Consider the following 26,625-nt stretch of genomic DNA (forward strand, 5'->3'; position numbering starts at 1 on the left):
ATCAGAGTTTTGCTAGACAATTTAAAATGTTAATTTCTCCACCATAACCCGCCTCCAACTTCATTTTAGAGAATTTGGCAGTACATGCAACCAGCCTCACAACCGCAGACCACATGTAACCATGCCAGCCCAGGACCTCCGCATCCGGCTTCTTCACCTGCGGGATCGTCTGTGACCAGCCACCCGGAGAGCTGATGAAACTGTGGAGTATTTGTCTAATATTATTATAATTTTTATGTTTAACCTTTATTTAACTAGGCAAGTCAGTTAGTAACAAATTCTTATTTACAATGACGGCCTACCGGGGAACAGTGGGTTCAGGGGCAGAACGGCAGATTTTTACCAGGTCAGCTCGGGGATTCGATCCAGCAACCTCTCGGTTACTGGCCCAACCACTAGGCTACCTAAAGGCCCTTTTGTGGAGAAAAATTCTGATTGGGGAGCCAGGCCTAACCAATGGGTGGGCTTATGCCCTCCCAGGCCCACCCATGGGAGGGGCGCAGTTGCACCCCTGCCCAGTATGTGAAATCCACACATTAGAGCCCAATTAATTTAAAATTGACTGATTTCCTTCTATGAGCTCTGTAAAACGGTTGACATTTCTGAGTTTATATTTTTTTGCGATTAGAGATCCAGCTGTAAAGAGTACAACTTGAGCATCTCCAGAGATCTTGCTAGGGTTTCTGAGGATGCGTATTGTGCATGTTTAGCCAATGTGAAATTAAATTGCTGCCAAATTAGCAGTGCGCTCGCTAGTGTCCACCCTTTTGCAATTGTCATCTGTGCTGGTTCAGTGGTATGGACCGATGCTTGAGTAAGGTGTCGTGGTATATCTGGTCAATTCGAGCTCTGGAAAGGAAAGGGACAACACGACACAAACATACACACATTTATGACAACATCCAAGACCACAGTCTGCCTTGACAATAGTCCCTCGCAGACAGACAAAGAACTTCTGCGCAAGACAAAGTTACAGCGCAGAACTTTTATTTAGAGGTAAACAATGGTTAAAATTACATTAAAATATAAAATTTGAATGGGCAAGTCTTTGAGGGGGATCGATGCGGGGAGGGCACAGAGGCGCCCCCCCTCTCCCTCCCCAAAGCCCCCCCACCAGAAACAGAAAACAGGGAAGGGGGAAGAGATCTACGGCTACAAAATTGAAATGGAGTTTTAAAAGAGCGTCAAAATGAGTGGGATTAGCTGGGTCACTCAGATGTGTATAAAAAAGGAGACAAATGCAGTTTGTTAATGTGAAAACCCTCCATCTGAGATGTCCTCATTTCATCAGTGGTAAAGCTCATTCCATTTCTCTATAGGAGTTCAGATTTTGCTGTAACGTCTTCCTGCAGTTTTGAAAAAGTGAACAAAAACGTCCTTCAAAAATAAAAATGCAGCCACCACATTTGTTGTTCTACTATTACATATACAGTATATATATTTATATATATAAATACATACATAAATATCTTACATGTACAACCAATTTGAAAAAGGGAAAAGAAAATGTTGTAAGGACTTTGGGGGTGAGGGAAGTTGGAGAAGGAGGGTTATGTTTGGGCAGTGTGTTTTTGTTTAGCTCCACACACAGAGCCTTTAGGATGGGGGGGCCATGGGGGGGTAGGACAGACTCCCCTAGGTGTCACCACAGTGCCCTTCAGTTGGCCCAGTAAGGGCTGCCATAGCTGGACTTGTTGCCCTGGCTCTTCTGCTGCATGCTGCTGGACTGGTTGCGCTGACCCGGACCACCCTGCAAGGGGGGTGAGAGAGCGCACACATACACCCAAGTCAATAGGCAGGTTTCAATTGACCCACGTTTATTCCACCAAAGCAATGTCCGAAAAAAAACAATGACATGTGTAACGGAAACGGCAGCTATAGGAGAAACCTTCTACAAGATTAATCTTTTAATCCGTCCGACAGGTGGATTTTAATTTTGTCTAACTTCACTGCGAAAAAATGCTGGGAACTGTGTGGGGCACGTGATGTCATCATGTAACTATAAAGCTCCACTCCACATTCAATTCTAAATGCCTACTGCTTGCTAAATCAATTTTTCAACTATAAGAATAGTTTCTTGCAGGACAAGGATTATCTCGACTTTCAAGATGCCCGAATTGCGTCGACCTTGCTTTTCTGGTTGGCTGGATGCAAGTTTCACCATCCAATCATTTAAAATCTAGTCTACAGGAGTGCAAGTTTCGCCATGGAGGCGTGGTACAGCTCACCAGGAGACCATGCATATGGTGTTTATTAACAGCAAGTGGAAATACAAGTCTACGGTGTTTATTAATAACAGGTGGGGGGGGGGGGGGGGGGGTGTTACCTGTCCATCTTGGGCGAGGTGATGGTGCAGCATCTGGGAGTGGGCTGCTGGTGGCAGGCAGGATGTGGAGGAAGGGGGCTGGGGCGTAACCAGGGCACCGCCGGGTTCAGGGGCCTGTGCCCCCCAGGGCAGACGGCAGGCTGAAGAGGGGGGTTCCCGTGTGGAAGCCCTGCTTATCAAAAGCCTGGTGTGGGGTGAGGGGGCAGAAGACCATTATATTATGTCATGCCTGAGTATAATCCTAAATTGATCCTTATGTTTCAATCCTGTGTACTGAGGTTGTGTGCTCCTCGATCAGACAGCATTGCTATTAACCACAATTAATCCAACCAGCCGTTTAAATTCATGTCTATTCGTTATTCTCAGACATGACTTCGCTGAAACGCCCAACAGCTACACAGCAACAAACTAAACACCATTTGTGGACTGACTCACCTGTGTCTTGCTGTACATTGAAGCCCCCATTTCAGCACACCTCCACTGCTGCCCGAGCCGGACAAACCTGGAGCTGTGAGCGAGAGAACAATCAAACATGTCAGTTTGACCCTGTGAGGTGGCACGGCGCCAGTAGGCAATGTTCAACATTTCTAGTGAGGGAGTTCACCATTTCAAGAGTTAGTAGTGAGTGAGGAGTATTTCTTAGTAGTGAGGAAGGTGTTTCAGAACAGTAGTAGTAAATCACGGCGGATAACAGTGAAGGAGGCGGGAGGGGGGGGGGTGCGTCCTGGGCAGCCGAGTTCAATGAGTGTACCTTTCCCTGGGCCGCTCAGCTTGATTTGCCTGTGACTGGGCAGAGCCTCCGTACCCTCCCTTACTGTACTCCCCCGCGTGGCCCTGAGACAGGTCGTCAAAAGCTGAGAGGAGGAATGGAAGAGGACCAGGAGGACCGAGTGAAGTGGAGGGGGGAGAGTAAAAAAATAAAAAAATTAAAAGACAGCAGAGGAGGAAGGGGGAGAAGAACCGAGAGAGAAGCAATAAGGTAACTGGCTAGGATAGCATGTGAACAGCGACTATATCCGGCAGAGGTGGGACGGGGGGGACGGCATGCTCGCTAAGCAAGATCTCCCTCTCAGCCACGCACACAACAGACACACACGGTCTGATTTCAGGTCATCCTCTTACACATACCTGTTCCATACGTGTGCTGGCCGTAGCTGGGCTGATGCTGTTGGTGGTACTGGCTGGAGGGGTTCCCCAGGCCCATGTTGGGCTGCTTGGCCGAGGCCGGAGGCACAAAGACGGTGGGGCCGTACTGGAAGGCGCTGGGCACCCCGGGCATGCCGGCGTAGTAGGGCAGGCCGGTGTAGCCGTAGCCCGGGGGCAGAGGGGGGTTGAGGAAGGCCTGGTTCTGGGTCTGCTGGCCCTGGCCTTGGCTCTGAGCTTGGGGGGGCTGCGAGGGGCCCTGTGAAAGGCTGGAGGGGGGAGCCGGGGATGACGAATCCCCTCTGCCAAATTTGGTCGCTTCACCTAAACAAGAGAGAGGAGAGATGGTGATCGATATGAAAAAAAGGTAAATGCATAGAAGGGGATGAGGCAAAATGGGTTTTTGTTCGTGGGAATTGATCTATAATTATTTCTTAAAGTTTCTTTTTGATGTGCAGTATTATTTTCAACTTTTAGTTGCTAATCAAGTACTGAATACAAAAATCTAGTTTTCTAAACCGAAAACATTTAACTAGCCTACTTATCCAATCAACTAGCTAATTGTTTGGATTCGAATACTAGCCACTTCTCTTATCTCCTGGATAGAAGGCCGGACCAAAGAATAAGAAATGGCAGCAACTTTCCTCCACTACAAGGATTCCCCCGAAGTTTTAGATTTTTTAAACAACCCTGTGCAAGTAGCTCAAGAACAGCCTTATGCAATACGGGATCTTCTGGAAAACATGCAGACCGCAGAGGCAACGAGGCGGTAGGAAACCGATCAGCAAATTAAAGTCTAGTGTGCACTCGCAATGCGAGCAGTACAACAAGCACAACGAAGTTGGACAATACATTTTACTTGCCAGTTCTGCAGGCTATTGACGTCACCCACTCCAGTCCATAAAGAGTGCAGCGGACCAACCAAAATGCAATGAATCCATTTCCACCAACGCCTCAACACGTTTTACACTCTACAATACATAAAACAAGTCTCCTCTTCTGTATAAGTACATGACAATGATATGATCTGCCTCACTGAAAGGATGTAGCAGCTCCACCTGGACACAAATGCATTGAAAAGGTGCACTGCCATATTTTAAACGCACAGATTGCTGCCAGTTCAGTCTTTTGAGTGCCTTGCTTTTAAAAAGTAAACAACCAAAATCCTATTCTTGTTTACTACCTCCCCAAGACAAGCACCTCTTACCTCAGTTTTCTTAACTATAACCAAAAATATAGAAGCGCAACATGCAACAATTTCAAACATTTTACCGAGTTAGTTCATAGAAGGAAATCAGTCAATTGAAATAAATTCATTAGGCTCTAATCTATGGATTTCACCTTACTGGGCAGGGGAACAGTTATGGGTGGACACACTTGGGAGCTAAGCCCACCAACTGGGAAGCCAAGCCCAGCCAATCAAAATTGAATTCTGCCCCACAAAAAGGCTTTATTACAGACAGAAATACTCTTCAGCACCCCTCAGATGATCCCGCAGGCGAAGAAGCTGGATGTGGAGGTCCTGGGCTGGCGTGGTTACACATGGTCTGCGGTTGTGAGGCCGGAGGTTGGTGCGGTTTGCACAACGCATCACCGGGGGCAAACTACCTGGCCTCCAAGACACCTGCAGCACCCGATGTCACAGGAAGGCCAAAAAGATGATCAAGGACAACAACCACCCGAGCCACTGCCTGTTCACTCCGCTACCATCCAGAAGGCGAGGTCAGTACAGGTGCATCAAAGCTGGGGCCGAGAGACTGAAAAACAGCTTCTATCTCAAGGCCATCAGACTGTTAAACAGCCATCACTAACACAGAGAGGCTGCTGCCTACATACAGACTTGAAATCATTGGCCACTTTAATAAATGGAACACTAGTCACTAACATTATTAAAGTGGAATTGTTTAAAGTATCTTACATTAGTTAGCTCATATGTATATACTGTACCTTATACCATCTATTGCACATAGCCTATGCGTGGTCTATAGTATCAGATGTGCTATTAGCAATAAGCATTATCACCTGTAGCCCAACTGATGAAGCATCATGGCTATAAAATGTACATCGGCTGAAGCATGGGGTTCGTCCATCTGTATTTACCCCATTGGACACTACATCCTGATTGTTATTATAAACATAAATCTTTGTTCACTTTAAAGTATTATTTTTTTTTGTTTATATTGTTTTTATTAAGCAACACTGCTCTCAAAACTGTTTTCCCGTGATCGCATTAAGAATTGTTGTGCATTGGACTGCTTGTCCAATGGCTCTCGCAAGGAATATTTAGCTAGGATAGAACACACAAGCCGACTAGGTAAATAGGTCAACTATTCTACTATGGGGTTGTCTGATTTTGCTTTAATAACATTACATGGCAAAAATAGTAGCACTGGAAAGTTCCATCCTGAGCGATAAAGTATAGGCTTTGAATGACTTCGCCAGCAGCTACAGTAGGGTACACACCGCTGTCTGAGGTGAGCGCATGATTGTCATTAACCAATCACGCGTGTCAGTTCAGTGCACATTTATTTGGGAATATATTCATTTCGTAGAACAGACACGCTTCTGTCTATTAGGCTAAGTCACCTCCAAACCAGCCTTCTGCTACCTTGCCTCTCGCTTATGGAACGCTCTCCCTGACCATGCGCCTCCATCATTGGGAACTTATTATTATTATTATTTTGTTTTAAATACCGGCCAAAAAAGCCACTTCTACAGACTATTTTTCACAGTCCTAGTCCCAATGTATTTAGCACCCATCCCACTATGCCATTTTACCTGCCTTGATTCTAAAGGCATGTTTTTATTGTCTAATGTTTCTCCTCCCACAGTAGAGTTGAGAACTCACCAAAAGCGATATACAAATTAAATGTATTATTATTAAATAGTATGTATGAATAGTTCCATCGCAGGATGGGGCTGAATCAGCCATTTGTTCAATTCATTAGTCAGAGGAGATGGGAGATTCAGTCATTGAGGTAGTCCACATATTAAGATTCAGCTATGTGCTTGTAACCATCATCATCTCCATATTATGGTGAACACACAAGATTTGGTTCTGGCCTCAGAGATTAGTGCATTTGTAAACGAGTGTGCAACAAGCGTTACCTGAGTATGGATTGTTGGCTAGCCCATCTCTGCCAGGCATCGTTGCCGTTGTACCAGGGAATGGGACTCCATAGTAGTCCTACAGAGATGGAGAAACACACCAGCTTAAACGAGAGACAGAAGGAGAAAAAACATCACCAAATAAATCAGATTCTACACAGGAGATGGGAGGTTGTCATTGAGGTGGTCCACATATTAGGATTCAGCTATGTGCTTGTAACCACCATCATCATCATCATCATCATCTCCATATTAAGACGGGCACAACAGACAATATTAATCATTGACATTTATTTATGCCTGGTCTACTAAAAGTACATCTAAACCAGAGACCATTCGAGAGTCCATCTGGGCAAACAGAAATGTGTGCTGCATTGCTCTTCATCTACACAAGTGATGTTCCATGTGTGAAAGGTCACTCACCATAGGCAGACGAGACTGAAGCATCTGCAGGTCCTCATAGCCATAGATCTGCTTTAGAGCAGGACAAAGACCAAATGAAAACAGGTCCGTTGATACATCTCAACTGAAATAGTCAACCACAACTCGCTAAGCAAGAATCAATGGCAGGCTAGAGAGAAAGAGAGAAATGGATGGGAATTCATGGAAACAAAAAAAGAGCAAGAGCGCGCAAAAGGAAAAAGAGGGGTAGCGTAGTTACCGGGTATGCAGGAAGCAGGCCTCCAGGGCCCATAATGTACTGATTGGCCAACAGAGGGGGCACTCCTTGGGCCAGGTTAGGGGGGGGTTTGCCTGTGGAACATCAGAATGAGAGAGGAAGAGGAGTCAAAAATCACACTGGTCTATAAATCAACGGTCAAATAAGCAGAGGGAGTAGGACAGGGTTTCCCCAAACTCTGTCCCCGGGATCCCAAAGTGTGCCCGGTTTGTTTATCTAACACCACACAGCCGATTCAAATGATCAACACTTGATTAGTTGGTTATTATAATCAGCTGTGTAGTGCTAGGGCAAAAAACGAAATGTTCCGGGGACAGAGTTTGGGAAACCCTGGAGGAGAACCATTACGTGACCGTAACAAACCTATGTGTGACGGCAGGGTTCTCCTGGACTCACCCGAGGTGGTGGTCAGCAGAGGTTGGGCGGTGCGCCCGGCGGCCGAGAGGGCGGCGTTGCCAGTCAGACCAAGCCCTCCGGGGCCGTGCATCATGCCATTGGAGCTGCTAACAGCGGCGTTGATCGAAGGGCCCGAGGAGGAGAAGGCGTGGAGACTGCTGTTCTCCTCACTGGTCATCTGTATGGTAGGGTGGGGGAAGAGAGAGTTAGCCTGACAGAAGCTTAGCTTTAAATCGGTTGCCTTTCTCGTCTCCAGCGTTTGTGCTTATTTAAGATCAGTCCCTCGGCGATCAACAACCATAGACACACATCGTCTAGGAAGTGTTTTACGTCAGCCCAAGAAGAGGCGGTGCTTACCGTGAGGGAGGAGCTAGTGGAGAGGGCAGATCCTGATGAGTATGTACTGGTCACATGACTGGAGAGAGAGCAGTAGAGAAAACAGGTAATGTTATCGAATCTGATAAGTATTAACCCAATGAGTCCCACCATAATGCAAGTGCATTTGACCTCTAACCCCTTTTAACCCCCTAGAATCCCCCCAAAAATCTGTCAGTTTAAGCTAGATACATTTTCTTTTGCATTTGATTAGTCTCAATCCACCGCATCCGCCGACGTCGCACTGTGGCAGAGCTAGAGCGGTGTTTGACTGAGACATAACGAAAAATCGGTCTCCTCACAAAATCTGTAGTGTCCGAACGGTTTGGGCTACAAACTTATGACCCCCTCTATGGAAAGATGATTCTCACAAACACGTGTTCTTCGTTTTGCTCTACGACCCACACAAGCATCTTGGGACTCGTCTGAAGTCGGTACAGCCGATCTGCCAACTTGTCTGTAGCGTCCGAACAGTTTGGGCTGCACACTAATATGACCCCTCTGAGGAAAGGTGACTCACGAACATGTTGGTTTTGCTCTAGGAACCCACAGGCCTCATCTGAAGGTCCCCCGGTAACAGTTTAAAAAATATATATGAATTGAAGTATATGGAGAATGTTTAGTGCCAAAAAAAATAAAAAGTTAAATCCATTAAAAATATATATTTTAAAAAATCCACATACACCACCGGTCAAAAGCTTGGACACACCTACTCATGTAAGGGCTTTTCTATATTTTACAATTTTCTACATTGTAGAATAATAGTGAAGACATCAAAACTATAAAATAACACATGGAATCATATAGTAACCAAAAAAAAAAAGTGTTAAACAAATCAAAATAGAATTTATATTTGAGATTCTTCAAATAGACACCCTTTGCCTTGATGAGAGCTTTACACACTCTTGGCGTTCTCTCAACCAGCTTCACCTGGAATGCTTTTCCAACAGTCTTGAAGAAGTTCCCACATATGCTGAGCACTTGTTGGCTGCTTTTCCTTCACTCTGCGGTCCGACTCATCCCAATTTGGTTGAAGTCGGAGGATTGTGGAGGCCAGGTCATCTGATAAAACTCTCCTTCATGGTAAAATAGCCCTTACACAGCCTGGACAATGTGTTGGGCCATTGTCCTGTTGAAAAACAAATGATAGTCCCACTAAGCCCAAACCAGATGGGATGGCGTATCGCTGCAGAACGCTGTGGTAGCCATGCTGGTTAAGTGTGTCTGAGTGTCACCAGCAAAACACCCCCACACCTCCATGCTATACGGTGGGTTATACGCATGCAGAGATCATCCCTTCACCACACACAAGTCGGAACCAAAAAGCTCAAATTTGACCAAAGGACATACCTCAGACTGAATATAAAAAAACATTAAGATTGTTATTTTGCCTGCCAGTCTGAGCTATGGCTTTTTCTTTGCAACTCTGCCTGGAAAGCCAGCATCCCGGAGTCCCCTCTTCACGTTGAGACTGGTGTTTTGCAGGTACTATTTAATGAAGCTGCCAGTTGAGGACTTGTGAGGCGTCTGTTTCTCAAACTAGACACTAATGTACTTGTCTTCTTGCTCAGTTGTGCTCCCACTCTTTCTATTCTGGTTAGAGCCAGTTTGCGCTGTTCTGTGAAGGGAGTAGTACACAGCGTTGTACAAGATCTTCAGTTTCTTGTCAATTTCTTGCATGGAATAGCCTTCATTTCTGAGAACAAGAATAGACTGACGAGTTTCAGAAGAAAGTTCGTGGTTTCTGGCCATTTTGAGCCTGTAATCGAAACCACAAATGCTGATGCTCCAGACACTCAACTAGTCTAAACGACAGTTTTATTTGCTTCTTTAAAACAGCAGAACAGTTTTCAGCTGTTCTAACATAATTGCAAAAGGGTTTTCTAATGATCAATTAGCTAATCCAAGTTTATAATTTTAAAAGGCTAACAACGTGCCATTGGAACAAAGGAGTGATGGTTGCTGATAATGGGCCTCCAGGCGCCTTTGTAGATCTACCATAAAGAATAAATAAAAAGCCGTTTGCAGCTACAATAGTAATGTCTACACTGTATTTCTGATCAATTTGTTATTTTAAAAATGGACACTTTTTTGTTGCTTTTCTTTCAAAAAACAAGGACATTTCTAAGTGACCCCAAACTTTTGAACGATCGTATATATACTGTATTTTATACCATCTATTGCATCTTGCCTCTGCCTCTCTGTCATTGCTCATCCATATATTTTTATGTATATATTCTTATTCCATTCCTTAGGTGTGTGCATTAGGTAGTTGTGGAATTGTTAGATTACATGTTAGTGCAGCAATATCTATCGGAACTAGAAGCACAAGCATTTCGCTACACTCGCAATAACATCTGCTAACCATGTGTATGTGACCAATAAAATGTGAAATATATTTTGATTTGTTTAACACTACATGGTTACTACATGATTCCATATTTTTTATTTCATAGTTTGTCTTCACTATTATTCTACAATGTAGAAAATAGTTAAAATAAAGAAAAACCCTTGAATGAGTAGGTGTTCTAAAACTTTTGCCGTGTCCTGATCTCTCTTGTATCTTATACAGACACTGTATAGGGGGGACGACAACTCTGTTCCATGTCGTGAATCTTAAATCAATGAGTTTGTATGAGCTAATAGCAGTAAGGCCAAACAAAAATGTTAATAAAATACAGATATTTTTTATTTCTTTCTAGATTTCTTAAATTAAAAATCAAGTAGATCAATGATTCTTGGTGTGACCTTTTTAAAGCAATTCCATATGGCTTGGTAGGCTTAGACTGCAGCGAGTTAAACATTGTGTGTTTGGATTCGTCCATTTCTTCTGCAGCCGTAGATACCATTAGTGTGTGTGACTAACACTAGAGCACTATTTGAGACAATGGTGGATCCTGACAGGGCCAGGGTCTTTAAAAAAAATAAAGTCTGTTAAGTCCAAATGGTTTGAGCTAAAAACCGAGACTCTCACAAACATGCTTTGCTCCATGACCCTCACAAGCTATACAAGAGTCGTTAGAAGGTAAGGAGTTCTTCTAGACAGATCACAGGAAAACCCAGGGCAGTGTTCATAACACTGTAATAAGCTCACAGTTGCTCTCACAAACACCAGTTGTCACTGATTAGTTGGATATTCATTTCCCAGCAAACAAACAATCTGTACTTACATCCTTCATATAAATTCATTTTTATCAGGTTGGTTTGGTGGACCTTATTTTTTCCAATTGACATTAGTCAATAAAATTCATGAAAGCAACTGTTAATGTCAAATTGTGTGGTCTACTTGTAGCCCTGGTTGTCCTGAAAATAAAATGGTTGTGAGGCTAAATATAAGGGCTGGACATGCAGATAAATAAAAAGACAACGTTTCCTGGGGTCTCGGGACTGATAGGGTTAAAAAGGGTTGAACCAACCGATAACAAGGACTTCAATTCTACTGAGTCAACACGGGAGATTCAGTCATTGAGGTAGTCCATATTATTAAGATTCAGCTATGTACTTGTAAATATTATCATGAGAATGACTAGGGGGGTGAGTTATGGGCTTACCTGTTGAGGGATGGCAGGGGGGCGGAGTGGGAGGGCATGGGGGCCGGGGAGGGAACATGGTGGACGGGGCCACTTTCACTGCTCATGGGGGGCGACTCTGGCTTTTGGGTACGAGAGGCCAATGACGTTGCTGAGAAAGAAGAGGAGCGAGACCGACAGATAAGCAAGCACGCTGGACTCGTTTCTGTCTTAAACATGAACTAAGAAAACCTTTTCCTTCAAAAGGGTTTCTGTTTTGTCAACCACAAATTCTCATGGGTACTTACAGTCCTGTGGGCCCGGTGTCCTCATGCCACAATAGCCATTCTGTGAAAGAAGACATTGACACTCAGAGGGCAATCTGATTTCACTAACAATGATACGTCCTGTATCAGTGGCCACAAGCCTTTTGAAAGGGTGTTCTTGGGCATATCGTGCTGTTACATTAAAGCTCTAGTAATCTTAAAATCACACCTAGTCTCGAAAATGTCCATTGACCATAGGAGATTCAGTAATTGATGTATTCTACATTATAATCAGATATGTGCTTGTAACCATCATTATCTCCAGGTTTACGAGTGACAGGAGTTGTCGTCTTAATCGAGTCAGAGACAGTGTCTATAGTGTGGGTTACTCACGGTGAGAGGGGTGGAGGGGGCGTCTTTGCTCTGGGAGTAGCCCAGGTGCGAGGGCATGCTCCGCGGAGTGCCACTGTCCACTCTGCTAGCCGAGGGGTTGGAGGAGGGCGGAGCGGCGCTGGGGAGACCCAGGGAGGGGGAAGGCGTGGCACTGGGCAAGCCCAGAGACGGGGAGGGGAAACTGGGGTCCGACACCGGAGGCATGGACGGCAAGCTGCCCAGGGGCTCACTGCAACAGAGGGAAGAGCTAGTGTGAGACAAGTTCACCGTGGCCTCTACGCTCATACAACAGTGAGACTAATTAAGCTAATTAATTTGTATTTGTTTTAAACACACCTGACAGGTCCAGGTTTTGAGAACAAGCTACTCTGGGGTTGAGGTACGGCTGTGGAGGCCGGCTCCCTGGTAGACTCAGCCTGTTGGCCCATGTCAGTCACACTGGGCTCCGAGCCAAAGTCCAGAGCCCCAAACTGCACGTTGAGACCAGACACGTCTGCCGAGCCTGGCATCTCCACCGCAGACGAGGGGATCTGAGAAGAGAAAGCGAGAGACGTAAAGAAAGAGGGTGAGGGACATTTACACATGAAATCACATCAATGTACATACGCTATTCACAGTGTGATTAATGAGCACACTGACATTTCAGACCCACTGTGTAAGAGCATGCAAAGTTACTCACTACTTGCAGATGTTTACAAATAGAGAAACACTCCTTGTATGTACCCACTGAGTGAGCAGGCAGCCTCAATTTCCACACACGTTTCCTAACCTTGGAGGGAGGTGGTACTCTGCGTCTTTGGGTCTTGATCTGCCTCTGTTGGGGTTCAGCCATGGGGGCCTGGTGGTCGAGAGCCAGCTTGACCCCGGGGGAAGGCTCGTCTCTGGGAGGCGGGGGCCTGGCGTTGTAGTGGCCGTGGCCTGGGGGAGTGGGGACCGAGGGGGGAAGAGACAAAGGCTCTGCCTGGGGCAGAGAGCTCTGCTGGGCCTGCTGCTGCCGCTGGGCCAGTTTGCTGAGGACAGGGGACGGCTCTGGCTGCATCTTCAGATCCACTAGAGAAGACAGAGAGACCGACAAAAGGGTTTATAGTGGTATTGGGAGTACAGTAAATACATGCATGGAAAAACTTGTGCCAGTATGACTGCTGGTCCAAAATTGACTCCCTTCTCCTTCCCCTTCAATGTTAGCGCCACCACCACTACACTGCTTACACCTACCCAGACTCATCAGATCTGGGGTTAGGACCCAGGGGATTGGACTAAGGAAAAAAAATAGGGACCGGATATGTGCGGCAGCTTTTACAACAGAACTCTGACTTAAGGTTCTTGGTGTACCCTGATGATTCTCCTCCCCACTGTGTCACTGGGGGAGAGGTAGAAAGAGAAGTTGAACAGAGTGATAATGTACTGGGGGAAAAATGCTAAAATTAAGTTTAAGCTATGTGCTTGTAACCATATCGACAAGCCGATAGACAGACAGACAATGACGTACCCACACTTGAAACTTGATTTCCGTGTGATAGTACCTGCGTGTGTCTTAAGTTGAGAGGTTGGAACTGGGCCATGCTCCACTCTTGGGGCCTTGAATTCGCTGGCGGAAATGGGCGAGGGGACTTCAACTGCAGGTGGACCGGATTCTTTGGCGACACTGCCGTTGCCCGCTGTGACCAGCTGCTGATTGGGCCGCGGGGCGAGCCGGGGCCCGTTGAGCTGCTCTGGTATCCTGACCTCATCCGGGGCCGGCTTGGGCCCACTCAAAGCCCCAAAACCAGAGCCCAGGACTGAGGACTGTCGGGGGGGGGGGGGAAGAGAGTTGATAATGTCTGTCTGAAAGCATTTCCAGGTGTCTAAATTCACTTGAGAGCATAATACTAGTGTGTATGTATAAGCATAAGAATATGAATGCGTGTAACCATGTTGCGGGCATGCGTTCGGCTGGCTGCCTCACCAGGGAGGCGGGGGCGTAGCTGTTGGCGGCGGCACTGGCATAGCTGTGTGTGGCGGTGCGAGTGCCATTGTGATGGGAGTTGGTGAACACCAGGCTCTGGCCCCCGAGGCCCTCGGCGGCGGGGGGCTCCATGCCACCCAGCTCTGCCTCCACGCCACCAGTCTTGGGCAGCAGCAAGCCTAAGTCCACACTACAGAGGGGGCGATAAAACAACCAGCAGTTTACAATGGGACACTGAATGCAAAGTGTTGTGTTGTACCCGGATACTGCTTTGTCACGATTAGATATCACTTCAATTTACTTATAATGCGTCTCATTTATATCTCAATGAGAAGTTGAGCAGAGTGAGAATGTAATGGAAAAATAATGTACTTATAGGACAGAAGGAGATTCAGAGATTGAGGTAGTCTACATATTACGATTCAGCTATGTGCTTGTAACCATCATTATCTCCATCATTTGAAAGGCCGGTACAGAGAAACGCATACCAACCCCAGCCAATGTACTTTTTTGTTTTCGTGCTAGCAGAGAGAGCCAGAGGTACTCGAGTATTTCAGGGGTGTAAAGTGTGCTTTACTGTGGTGAGTATTAGATTGGAGCCCTTACTTGTGTCCAGGTGTGATGTGGTTTGCAGAGGCAGTGAACACTTTGGTCTCAGACAGCTGTTGATAAAAACAGAAACATCAGGAAGAGAACCTTTGGTGTGTGTGTGTGTATCCACTGCAATATAAAGCCAAAAGTGGCAAACACTTACATCCTCATTCCAGTCTTCCGCAGCCCAGTCTTCTAAGGTGCCTCGCCATGTTCCTCCTACGCGGGTAGGGGACAGTAGGGGTACATAAGTTAGACACGTCTTCATGCCTGGCCTACTCTGGCCAACAGAGCTCAGTCAGCACAATAACATCTGGGTTGTATTCATTAGGACGCCCCCTAAAGAAAACGCATCATAACAGAAAACAAAAAAAAGTGTTTCTTATTGGACAAACCTAGGTAGTCCCTTCCTGTGTTCTTCCCGAATTAACACAACCCTAGTTGTTTACTACTACACTTTAAAGCTCTAAAACATACAACTTGTAAAGGAGTGGGCCTTCATTTCACACCTCAGAGAAACCCATTTGGCCATCTAAAACTCAACTGGCGTGCCAGAAAGGTCTCACCTGTTCCATCGTCAATCCCCTCAGTTTCCCAGGTTTCCTGGCGAGACCCGCCCGAGTTGGCGTTGTAGTCAGCAGGGTTGAAGAGTCTGGAGGCGAAGAGGGGTTGTTTAGGGGTTTGTCTGTGTGTAATCATTAAAATCGCCAGTATTCAGCAATGCTATGATACAGTGAAACAGCCACCCACACACTAAAGACCTCCTGGATACCGGGCTGAATAGACATGAACAGCGGGAGACAACGGGTGGACTCTTTCCAACTCACCCCATCCCTTGAGAGGAGAACCGGTTCCCACCAGCTGCTCTTCCTCTGCCGCGACCCCCCGACCCTAAGGACACACAGACACACGTCTGACCTCTGCTGCAAGACACACAAACCCCTGTCTAACAACCACACGTGAAGTTTGTGAGTAAAAAAACAAAACAGACATACGTTTTCCGCACACGTCTGATATGTTGCTTCAAAAACACACAAGCATAGATTAGAGGGGGGCATGTTAATAATGTGCGAGTTCCACGTCTAGACCGGTAGAGAATTTTGAACAGACTAAAAGCCTAACGTTACTTGCTTATCAGAAATCAGTGTTTAGACTTCAGCTTGACAACAGCGACACCATTTGACAGGCTTCAGATCAGTATACGAGAGCGGGCTTAGCCTAGACAGATTAAGTTAAGACGTATGAGGAAACACATCTAGAGACAGCAACTGCCGTCATAGGCACCCCTGACCCGACCCTCACACTATCCACGTCTGTCTTTGACTGTCCCGACCAAAACACCACAAAACCCCCCCCCCCCCATCTCGGCACCCTCTTCCTAGCAGCTGCAGGACACAGTACATTTCACACGTTGCATGGCACTTGTGGTAATAGCTGGGCGACACAAATAGACACATTGCCAACTAAATTCTACACCACCTACCAGACATACAAATGCCCACATCACATGCCATTTTGGGGAGACAAGGGCCCCGTAGAGTAGAGAGAGTGGGTTTCGCAAAACTAAGATCAGGGAGGGTTATTGTGGAGGCTATTGTAGCGTACAGCATAGTAGTGGAATCTTATTGTGGGGCACACAGGACTCTAAAAATGGGACCGGGTGGCGCAGTGGTCTAGGGCACTGCATCGCAGTGCTAGCTGCGCCACCAGAGTCTCTGGGTTCGCGCCCAGGCTGGGCTGGGTTCGTGCCCAGGCTCTGTCGCAGCCGGCCTCAACCGGGAGATCCGTGGGGCGACGCACAATTGCATAGCGTCGTCCGGGTTAGGGAGGGTTTGGCCGGTAGGGATATCCTTGTCTCAGTATTAAAAATGTATAAAAAATGTATGCACTCTACTGTAAGTCGCTCTGGATAAGAGCGTCTGCTAAATGACTAAAATGTAAAAAAAAAAAAAAATGTAAATGTCGTATATGCTCAAATATTTTGCTGTCTGTTGCCGAGTGTATTTTTTATTATTTGGTAGGCAGCGTTGGATGCTGAAAGGCGCAGCCTGGAGGCGGCGAGGGCGCACCCGCAGTGTTTTTATTTTTCTGTAGTCGTGCGAGAATGTTATTTGTTTACGAGAAATATATATAAAGAGCCAGAATAATTGTTCTAATAACTAGGCTTCGCTGTAGTATCCTAAAGAAAGGTGCCGGTCACGGCTGGACCATTGCCACAATGAAAACAGATGTGTTTTTCTAGCCCAAGATATGTCCCAAATAACCAGCGCTACAAATTTCCTCTTTCCATCACGCATTGGCGGGCCACATTTTCCATCCATGTCGCGGGCAGTTCTAAAACTAGGTCGACTCGCGAGCCGCTAATCATTTGTTTGCACGTTGTTCAGTTATCTAGCTACTTAACAATCCGGTTACTTGACCAGTATATCCAAACATTTGAGGGCACAGAAATAAAGGGAAAAGGGATAGCTTCTTCAGGAGATCAATGGCCATAGCAATGAATGAGGCGGACTGATCTCTTGCATGTTGTCAAACTTTTTTTTAAAGAGTGTGTACAATTTTCAAAGTAAGGCAAGGGTACAACCTAGTGAAGGTGCACAAAGGTGACATTTTTCACACCGGAAAAAATCCTAGAACTGCAAGAAATGTGCCTATTTTCAGAGTGAGGTCATCGCAAGCCCAGCGTTTCACTAACGATGTGATACTAGGCCAAGTGTCACGACACCAAGCACTATCGTGACACCACAGGGTTCCCATTGCATCAAAGCTAGAGAACGTGGCTACATTCTTTTCTTAGTACCAGTAACACTCACCTCTGCCAGCAACGCCTCTCCCCCTGCGACCACGGTCTGCCCCTCTATCTCCAGGACCCATTTCAAACACATTCTCCTCTGACCGCACTGAAAGGTAAGGGGAAAAACAAAAACAATGACATACGTCAAGACACTCGCAAAACAAAGAGGCGATTTAACAGTTTCCAGAACATTAAGGACACCTCTTTCCATGAGACTAGCTGAACGCTGTGATCCTTTATTGTGGTCACCTGTTAAATCCACTTCAGAAATCAGTGTATATGAAGGGGAGACGACAGGTTAAAGCCTCATTTTTTTTACCTCGAGACAATTGAGACATGGATTGTGTATGTGTGCCATTCAGAGGATGAATGGGCAAGACAAAAGACTTAAGTACCTTTGAAAGGGGGATGGTAGGTGTCCCTAGGGCTGTGGCGGTCATGAAAATGGACTGCCTGTCTCACAGTAATTGACCTTTAATAAACAAACACGTTTAGCTAAATCCATACACCTGGTGCCTAGGCTGTGGTCTAGTTCATTTATAGCAGACAAGATATGCTTATAATTCCCATCATATGATTTCAGTTATATGAATACAAGTGACCATATAGCTGAATAAAATAGAAAATATATTTCTCAAATGATTTCCAAGGGAGTGTGCACATTGAGAGGCTATTACATGTGGTGTAAAAAGTGATTTGAAACAGGTCTTAAACGCTTAATTTAGAATTATTTAGCAACCTTCGTGATAAAGCGTAGAATGTCTTAGAATTCAAAATATGGGCAGCATGATGCAATTTGATGATTGATTTGACAAAAGCCAAAGGCATTCGCTCGGTTTCTGGCCTAGACTGCACACGCAGCCAGTCTCATTCCCAAGTGATAATGTTCTTCTCACCCATCAGACTAGTCACAATTTAATATTGTCTTTACATATTATACTAATAAATGGAAACCAATTTCACACATTATTAACGGGCCATTATCAGGGCATGTCTTTCGTATGCACCATCTTGGTAATAGCATTTTATTTTTTATTTTTATTTATTTCACCTTTATTTAACCAGGTAGGCTAGTTGAGAACAAGTTCTCATTTGCAACTGCGACCTGGCCAAGATAAAGCATAGCAGTGTGAACAGACAACACAGAGTTACACATGGAGTAAACAATAAACAAGTCAATAACATGGTAGAAAAAGAGAATCTATATACAATGTGTGCAAAATCCTGTCTCTTATACACATCTAGATGTGTATAAGAGACAGGTTGAGAACAAGTTCTCATTTGCAACTGCGACCTGGCCAAGATAAAGCATAGCAGTGTGAACAGACAACACAGAGTTACACATGGAGTAAACAATAAACAAGTCAATAACATGGTAGAAAAAGAGAATCTATATACAATGTGTGCAAAAGGCATGAGGTAGGCAATAAATCGAATAATTACAATTTAGCAGATTAACACTGGAGTGATAAATCATCAGATGATCATGTGCAAGAAGAGATACTGGTGTGCAAAAGAGCAGAAAAGTAAATAAATAAAAGCAGTATGGGGGGTGAGGTAGGTAAATTGGGTGGGTAGTTTACAGATGGACTATGTACAGCTGCAGCGATCGGTTAGCTGCTCGGATAGCAGATTTTTAAAGTTGTTGAGGGAGATAAAAGTCTCCAACTTCAGAGATTTTTGCAATTCGTTCCAGTCGCAGGCAGCAGAGATGCATATAGGATGCCTGTCCCGTGTTGCCAGTAGGCTACTCCGGATGTAAAGTGAATCATTGCGCATTAGGAGTTGAGATTTTTTTTATTTATTATGACTAGAAAGCTGGGATCCTCCTTTTAAGAGGCCATCAAAACTCGTCGCACGTGATTCAGTATAGCAATGTTGCGCAATGACTAGACTTAGAGAAACACATTTTACTCCATGCATCAACCAGCTGTTTGGGGAGCTGCCTCTGTCTGTGCGACAGGCCTATTAATCTCAAACTCTATGCCAGGGCTCTCCAACCCTGTTCCTGGAGAGCTACCCTCCTGAAGGTTCACTACAGCCTCAGATGTTTAGAATCTGATTCAGCTTAGTCCAAATGGCTACCGTTGCGTTTGGCTTAGAGTTTGAAACAAGATCGACGTAAAAATTGGATTGCTACTTTAATACAGCAGATTTTGGGTTCTAGCAAATAAAATTGTTAGCGTCATCTATAATCCCCCCTAATCCACCACCCCTCCCCTGATTAGAGTCGGACCAACCGACAACAAAACTTCCACTTACAGCTATTTTTACTCACATCTACAGCACATGTATAATGATTTCCTAATTTCCTCTTTCTGCAAGTGCTGGATTTTCCCCCACAGCGGCCAATCCACCATTCAGTGTGATCTTAACTCCAAACCTCCGATGTCCACAGTATACCATTTTGCAATACATCCCTCCGAGGGTCTTGAACCTCCCCATTTGTAACATTTCTACCAATATTACCCAAGGGTATAGTGATATTTCCCATTGACTGATCGTGTTTTTCCAGGTCCTAACATTAGTTTGCATGTCCACCTGAACCCTAATATGACGTGGCCACCGTTCACTCTTCGTCGTTGCGCAAATTTAGTCACTATGCCATTTCCTTTCTGCATCTAAGTTATATTGCCGAGACTACCTTTAAGTGAAAGTGATATTTTTTATTTATACTAATAATTTGAAGCAATTTATAGTTTAATGGGTGGCAGACAGACTTTCTTAAAGAAAGTCTCTCTTCTAACTGTGGCAGAGCCACAATATGTTGGTTGTAATTTTGTATTGAGCATACACCTTCATACACTTAGTTACGCGTGACAATTTTACTGTTTACAATGTATTCATACATATTATACCCATTTTTTCTAAGAACATTTGTTTTACCCCCTCAGTACATTTGAGTTTAGTCATATTACTTACTGTAATATTTGATCCGCCTTACCTGGAAGATGAAGTTGCAGCCAACTCTGTATGGCTTCATTTACGCTAGCTGTTCCCATAGACTTCCAGTCATTGAGCCAACAACTATCTCGGCAGAAATATCTACAGTACTAGTCAAAGGTTTGGACACCTACTCATTCAAGGATTTTAATTTTTACTATTAGCAAGTTGGTTAGGCTACTCAGCGCCATTCCTTTACAGAGCACAGTTTGAATAGTTACCGTGACTCAACGATCACGTCGAATTTGACCACATTCATGACTCTTGACCGCCGTTGTGGCGGTAATATGGTCACTGTAACAGCCCTAGGAGTCCCGCTCTCACCTTCTCGGCTACGGCTGGTTCCACGGCCCCTCCTGTTGAGGCCCCCGCGGCCCCGGCTTGCCTCGCGATCCCTCTTCTCTCGGTTGTCCTTCGTCTCAGAGGGTCCTCCCTCCTTCATGGGGCCTCGCGCCTTTTTCCCAACCGTCTCCCAGGAGGTCTGAATGACAAAGAGACCTTATTGCAAACACAAATACACTCAACACTGAATAAGCAAACACGAGAATACTTTGAGCGCAAACTTGGGACTGACTAATAAAGTAGTTAAAAAGCCTACCTGCAATTGGAATTCATTTTTGTAGGTAAGTTAATGATGTATAGTTCAACTGTCATACTCTATAAGAACCCAAAATACAAGCTAGTTTAACTTCATAGTTTGTAAACAATGTAATTGTGATCAAACACTGTTTAGCAGGGCACTCCAAACCTGTCCTTGGAGAGCAACCCTCGCGGAGATTTTCGATCCAACCTTAAGTTGTAACTAACCTGATTCAACCAGCTAATTATTAGAATCAGGTAGGCTAGATTAGGGTTGCAGCAAAGACCTACAGGACAGTAGCTCTCCAAGTACAGGGTTGGAGAGAGCTGTTCTGTATAGGCTGAAAACATGATTTAAACTATCATTTGGATCTCATGTATGGTCAGTACTAGCATCCATAACAGTCTCTAAATTTGAGAGTGGTTACACTTCTCCCGCCCCATCACTCAGCCGTTTACCAAAACAGTAGCAGGGTGTTTGCTTTGTGGATGTTTGAACTGCAGATTGCCCCTTTAATTAGAGTTAGTGTCACTGGATGTGTATTCATGTGTCAGAGTGGACCTCACCGTGTCAGAGGTGCTTTCCAGCAGGAAATTGATGGCTCTGTTGACATCCTCGTTGCAGTCATGGAGGGCCACCATACACTCATCTTGGGTCTTCCCAGTCACCTCAATCAGCTGTGGGAATATACACATATGATCAGCACTAGGCAGCAGGTAGTCTAGCGGTTAAGAGCATTGGGCAAGTAACCAAAAGTTCGCTGGTTCAAATCCCTGAGCCAGCAAGGTGGACAAATCTGCCGCTTGCCCTTGAGCAAGGCAGTTAATCCCCCAACAACTTCTCCCCGGGTGTAGATGACAGTGATTAAGATGGGTTGAGGCGAAACACGGAAGACACATTTTGGTTGAATTCATTCAGTCGTGCAGCTGACTAGGTACCCCCTTTCCCCAAGTACACCATTTTTAACGTTTAAACTGCCATTTAATAATTTCTTTACTAATTTTCCCATTAAAACTAAGGGAAATGGGCCTCCCGAGTGGCGCAGCAGTCTAAGGCACTGCATCGCAGTGCTTAAGGCATCACTACAGTCCCGGGTTCGATTCCAGGCTGTGTCACAGACGGCCGTGACACCCATGAGGCGGCGTACAACTGGCCCAGCGTCGTACGGGTTAGGGGAGGGTCTGGCCAGCCGGGATTCCCTAGTCACGTCGCACTCCAGCGACTCCTTGTGGCTGACCTCGGGCGCCAGTTGGATGGCGTTTCTTCCAACACATTGGTGCGGCTGGCTTCCAGGTTAAGCGAACAGTGTTTCAAGGAGCAGTGTGGCTTAGCAGGGTCGTGTTTCTGAGGACACGTGACTCTCGACCATTGCCTCTCCTGAGTCCGTAGGAGAATTGCAGCGATGGGACAAGACCGACTTCCAATTGGATATCACGAAATTGGGGAGGAAAAAGGGGGAAAAGTACAAAAGAGGAAAATCAATAAAATTCCACTTGAATTCACAATGCAGCTGTCGGCAACGGGTTGGGTCTCACGGCGAGTTCCTTTCAGATGATTAAACATTGCACATGTACTAACATTACTGTACCCCAACTCCACCTCCAAAAGTTGCCATTTCCTTCTCAAAGTATTGCCATACGGGACTTCGCTGCTGTCGCTTGCCTTTCTCTGACACATTTTTCTAACCGTTAACGGCAATGACAGTGGAGGAGACTCCTGGTGTGGACTCCATTTCTGAGTGTCAACATTCGATTCTGCTAGAAATCGACTCCTACGTTTGTGTTTTTGGGACAGACCGATTAGTTGCTGTACTTCCAGATACACAAACACTTGGATCTTTCATAGCAAATTAGCGAGGGATGGAGTAAGAGGGGCACAGTATAGGCAGGCCGGCCACTAGGCAGAGAGCAAGAACCGTGCACCAGGCTCATCTATCGGCTACAGCCGTACCTCTCAATTTCTTGGCTTGCAAGTTCAGTAAAGCAGGACCTAATCAATAAATAGGGTAGGATATTCTAGCCACAACAAACCGAAGACTGAACAAACTCGCATCATTAGCTAAAAGAAAGAGCGTGGGCTGTAATCATTAGTTTGGAACTAAAACGAGAGTTTCAATTGGACAAAGTGAGGTAGGTCTCGGCCGTTTAGTTTGCTTCCTTCGCGATACAGAATGGGCGTAATGAATGCAACCCGGGCGAGCCAGCGCGAGGGAAAGAGGGGCCACCACGGGCTGTCTTGGTAATCTGCACCTGGGAATGTCTTGTTCACCTCTTCTGGTTTTATTTCAAATTAAAACATTTCCCAGGCCTTTATCGTGTAGTTAGACTAACCAAGAAATGTATATATTTTGTGATAACTGCACTGTGAATTTAATTTTATGAGGAATTCTTTGGGGGAAGGGTTAGGGATTCTTAACGTTAAGGATCCAAATTTCATTTAAATGTTCACTGCCCTAATCAGCACGTGCGCACATAAAACAACTTAGCAGTGCCGACAAACACACTCACAAATACAAAGAGGATACAAACAGACATGTGTGGGATGAGTGTACTGTACTTAAACATCATACAGACTGCTATACAAATGCCACGTTCACCACATCTTTCACACACTGTCCTCACCTGTTTGACCTTATCCTCAAAGTCGGCATCATTTTTGTCGTAGATCATCTGGGCAAGCCGAATCTGTTCCGCTGTGGCCTGCATTCAAAAAATAGAGTAGTTACACCCAGGTGACCTCCATTTTGTTTGTGTGTGATAAGACTAGAAGGTGATAGGCACATTTGAAATATGTACTGGCGATGGCAGGAATAACATGAGAAAAGATCATGCGACCCCTGTGTATGGTATTTCAAAGGCTTGTTGGGACATTAAGTCAAGTTGGCCAAGACATGAGTATATGTAGCTCTTGAAAACCATTCTCCATATGTAAGGGTTTTCAGCGGTTACATTCACCAACGGTTGGCACCATGTGAACTACAACTCTGATGCTGCGTCTTAACATTTAGAAACGGCAATATTCAATCACTTTCAAAATGGTTTGAAACATATGCCGATATGGCCTTTATCTTTCATGTCAGCTAGAAATTATCTTTCCAATAAAAAGATTCTACTATGTTACTGGTACCATAAGTGTAAGGGGGGGAGATCACTGATTTGACGAAGTGCAGGCAGACGCAACAGAACACTTAGAAAAAACTATTTATCTGCACACTGCAGTGGGTTAATCAAATAAAAACATTTTTAAATCCATTGCATCAGAGCTACACGCAGCTACATTTTCTTAGTACCAGTCACCTCTGCCAGCAACCAAAACTACACTGTACAATGTTGCTACTCTGAAATTGTGTATGAAACTCACCTGTATCTGTTTTTGTGGCTGTGTGGTTTGTGTGGTGGTGGGCAGCGCTCTGTCTCGAGTTCCTCGAGCTGGATTGCTGACCACTGAAGTCATCATATACAGTATATACAAAACAATGTATGTACAAAATAGAAAAATCTGAAACAGATCAATGGAGGGGGAGGCAGTCAGTCAAATGGACATCATAATCATTTCAACCTCACAGGACTACTTGTACTGAGTCTTGCTTTTGTCGTCAACTTTGCCTGTGCCATGTAAGACTATAACCCTGTCCATAGCTCCTCATGTTTAAATTTAGACACCGGGCTGTTCTGGTGTCAACTTACATCTCTCACGCACACATTCAAAAACATTCTCACAAACATAGATGTAATGGTCAAACAAGCATCACTCATACATCTGGCTACAATCAATTTTATTGAACTAAATGGCAGCTATAAGTACTGGCAATTTATAAATAGTTTTATTGCTCTGTTGATAGTGGCGAATGTGGATTTGAAGCTAGCGTTCAACATTATAGCTAGGCATTCAAACCACAGCGCCTAGTCCAAATCATGGGGCAGCCATTTGGGATTGCCCAAAAAAGTTCAGACGTGCCAATGGTTCATGACATGTGCCCGTGAAGTTACTAAAAACTACTAACGTTTGCCAGCTAGCTAAATTAGGCATCGCTATTAACGGAATGCCAAGCGGATATATGGCCTAGCTAGCCAACCAATTGACAAATTAAGTGTGATTCTGATAATCTAATGATAGTGCGTAGCTGGTTTGCTAGCTCTCGTCTAGCTAACAAAGCAGCTGCCATTGTTGTTGTGACAGCTGTGTTCTCTAATCGGGGTGGGTACACAAATGAACAAACCGGATTCGGTTAGCTAAATAACTAAGCGTCTTCGTAATCGAGATAAAAACTATATTAATGTAAGATTTGTTAGCTAGGTTTGCTAGCTATTTCCAGAAATAAGAGCATCCCAAAATGAGCTTGGTCGAGCGCTTTATTATTTTGATGATTCACAGTAAAGACGATGACTTACAAAATAGGTAATGACGCGTTAACGTAGCTAGTTATAACGTTAACATCGCCAATCTATTCTTTGTTCACATGTCTAAAGTAAGCTTGGGCAAAGACCAAACTGTCTGCCTCGCTCTAAACGTTAAATAGATAACGTTAGCTAGCTAAATGTTTACTAAATTACTGTAACTATAGTAGCTAACTTCAGTATTAAGCCCATAACGCCCGTTTGATAGCTAGCTAAGTATGCTACCGCAGATAACTTGGTTTGCAGTCACTGTCAGAGACCAAAATAAACAATGTTGGACGGAGCTCTTTGTGTAAACGGCTAATATTAGCCAGTTAGCTAGTACCCCTAGTTAATGATTTATGATAATGGTCGCTCTTTGAGGAACAGTCGCCCAAGTCAGTACTCCACACACGTGGACGAATAATATTACATTAAAGAATAACATGTAGCTAGTAACGTTATATCTACAAATTGTATACAATAGTACAATGTAACCCGCTAGAAAGAAGTGTGGACATAGCTAGGTAGCTAGCTATTTGACCCGTGAGCTATCTGGCTAGCATGCTAGTTAGCATACATTTTTAGCATTTGAAAACGATAGCACAATGTGGATACGCTAGAGCTAACTTAGCACTGAAGTGGCTAAGCTAACTGGCAACGTGAAATGATGGCTCGGTCTATCTATTTTCGGAGTATCACTACAGTAAAGTGGATCAACCGTATTTTTGTTGTTGTTTATGATTATCATAACAAACCTTTTTCTTTCTTTACCTGCTAACACGCTTCACTCAGCCAGCAGCAGATGCCGTCACGTGACACACCGCGCCGTTGTTCAACCCCGAATAACCGAACCAGCCACTAATAACAGGCCTAGCAGATCAGGTTGTTTTACGCACTCTGCTGGTGTACGTGCTCGCTCCCTCCACCTCGGAACGCGCTGTTGATAAGTCAGTGGTTGTTTGGCCTCATTGGCATTTGATATGGATGGCTCTTGTTGGTATTATGCCACCTGCAAGCTACTTATGACAGCTCAAGGAATCATCTTCTGTTCATCCTTATCTACCAAAATGACTAAAGAAAGGGAAGGTATTACAGACATGTAGACATAGAGCAAAAAAAACAGAATGTGATTAAACTATTTTGTGAGCTCAAACCCCAAATGTTAGTTACAAATCAAGAGACAGATGGTACAAAGTAA

At 44.8% G+C, this 26,625-nt stretch overlaps 1 protein-coding gene and 1 non-coding gene across 3 annotated transcripts; both read right to left on the reverse strand.

The window, feature by feature from the left end:
* Positions 1–1,565: 1,565 nt before the first annotated feature.
* On the reverse strand, positions 1,566–26,271 carry LOC111957473 (ubiquitin-associated protein 2). Of its 2 annotated transcripts, XR_011474737.1 has the most exons (27): positions 26,183–26,271; positions 24,409–24,546; positions 23,670–23,747; positions 21,615–21,725; positions 20,793–20,949; positions 17,545–17,631; positions 15,559–15,622; positions 15,298–15,383; positions 14,895–14,950; positions 14,747–14,802; positions 14,141–14,330; positions 13,719–13,980; positions 12,965–13,245; positions 12,532–12,725; positions 12,196–12,424; positions 11,845–11,884; positions 11,579–11,708; positions 8,010–8,067; positions 7,620–7,830; positions 7,239–7,330; positions 7,001–7,051; positions 6,578–6,656; positions 3,455–3,793; positions 3,078–3,180; positions 2,762–2,834; positions 2,327–2,510; positions 1,615–1,750 (listed from the first exon to the last, which is right to left on the reverse strand). XR_011474737.1 is itself a non-coding variant. In XM_023978302.2 (26 exons), the coding sequence occupies exons 2-26, from the start codon at positions 24,502–24,504 to the stop codon at positions 1,658–1,660; spliced, it is 3,297 nt and encodes a 1,098-aa protein (XP_023834070.1). In that variant the 5' UTR covers positions 24,505–24,546; positions 26,183–26,271; the 3' UTR covers positions 1,566–1,657. The 2 variants fall into 2 exon arrangements, 1 of the variants encoding a protein (XP_023834070.1); XM_023978302.2 differs by lacking the exon at positions 3,078–3,180 and having other exon boundaries at positions 1,566–1,750.
* On the reverse strand, positions 12,054–12,129 carry LOC111958274 (small nucleolar RNA SNORD121A). The gene has a single exon (XR_002876511.1). It is a non-coding gene; the product is annotated as a small nucleolar RNA SNORD121A (small nucleolar RNA).
* Positions 26,272–26,625: the final 354 nt, after the last annotated feature.

The sequence above is a fragment of the Salvelinus sp. IW2-2015 genome, linkage group LG33, assembly GCF_002910315.2.
Source record: "Salvelinus sp. IW2-2015 linkage group LG33, ASM291031v2, whole genome shotgun sequence".
Classification (NCBI taxonomy): domain Eukaryota; kingdom Metazoa; phylum Chordata; class Actinopteri; order Salmoniformes; family Salmonidae; genus Salvelinus; species Salvelinus sp. IW2-2015.

Coding starts and splice junctions, on each gene's coding strand:
- LOC111957473 (XM_023978302.2), bottom strand. CDS start 24,504: ATGATGACTTCAGTGGTCAGCAATCCAGCTCGAGGAACTCGAGACAGA. Junction 13,981..14,140: donor GCTACGCCCCCGCCTCCCTG/GTGAGGCAGCCA, acceptor CCCCCCCGACAG/TCCTCAGTCCTGGGCTCTGG. Junction 2,835..3,454: donor CCAGCACACGTATGGAACAG/GTATGTGTAAGA, acceptor TCTCGCTCACAG/CTCCAGGTTTGTCCGGCTCG.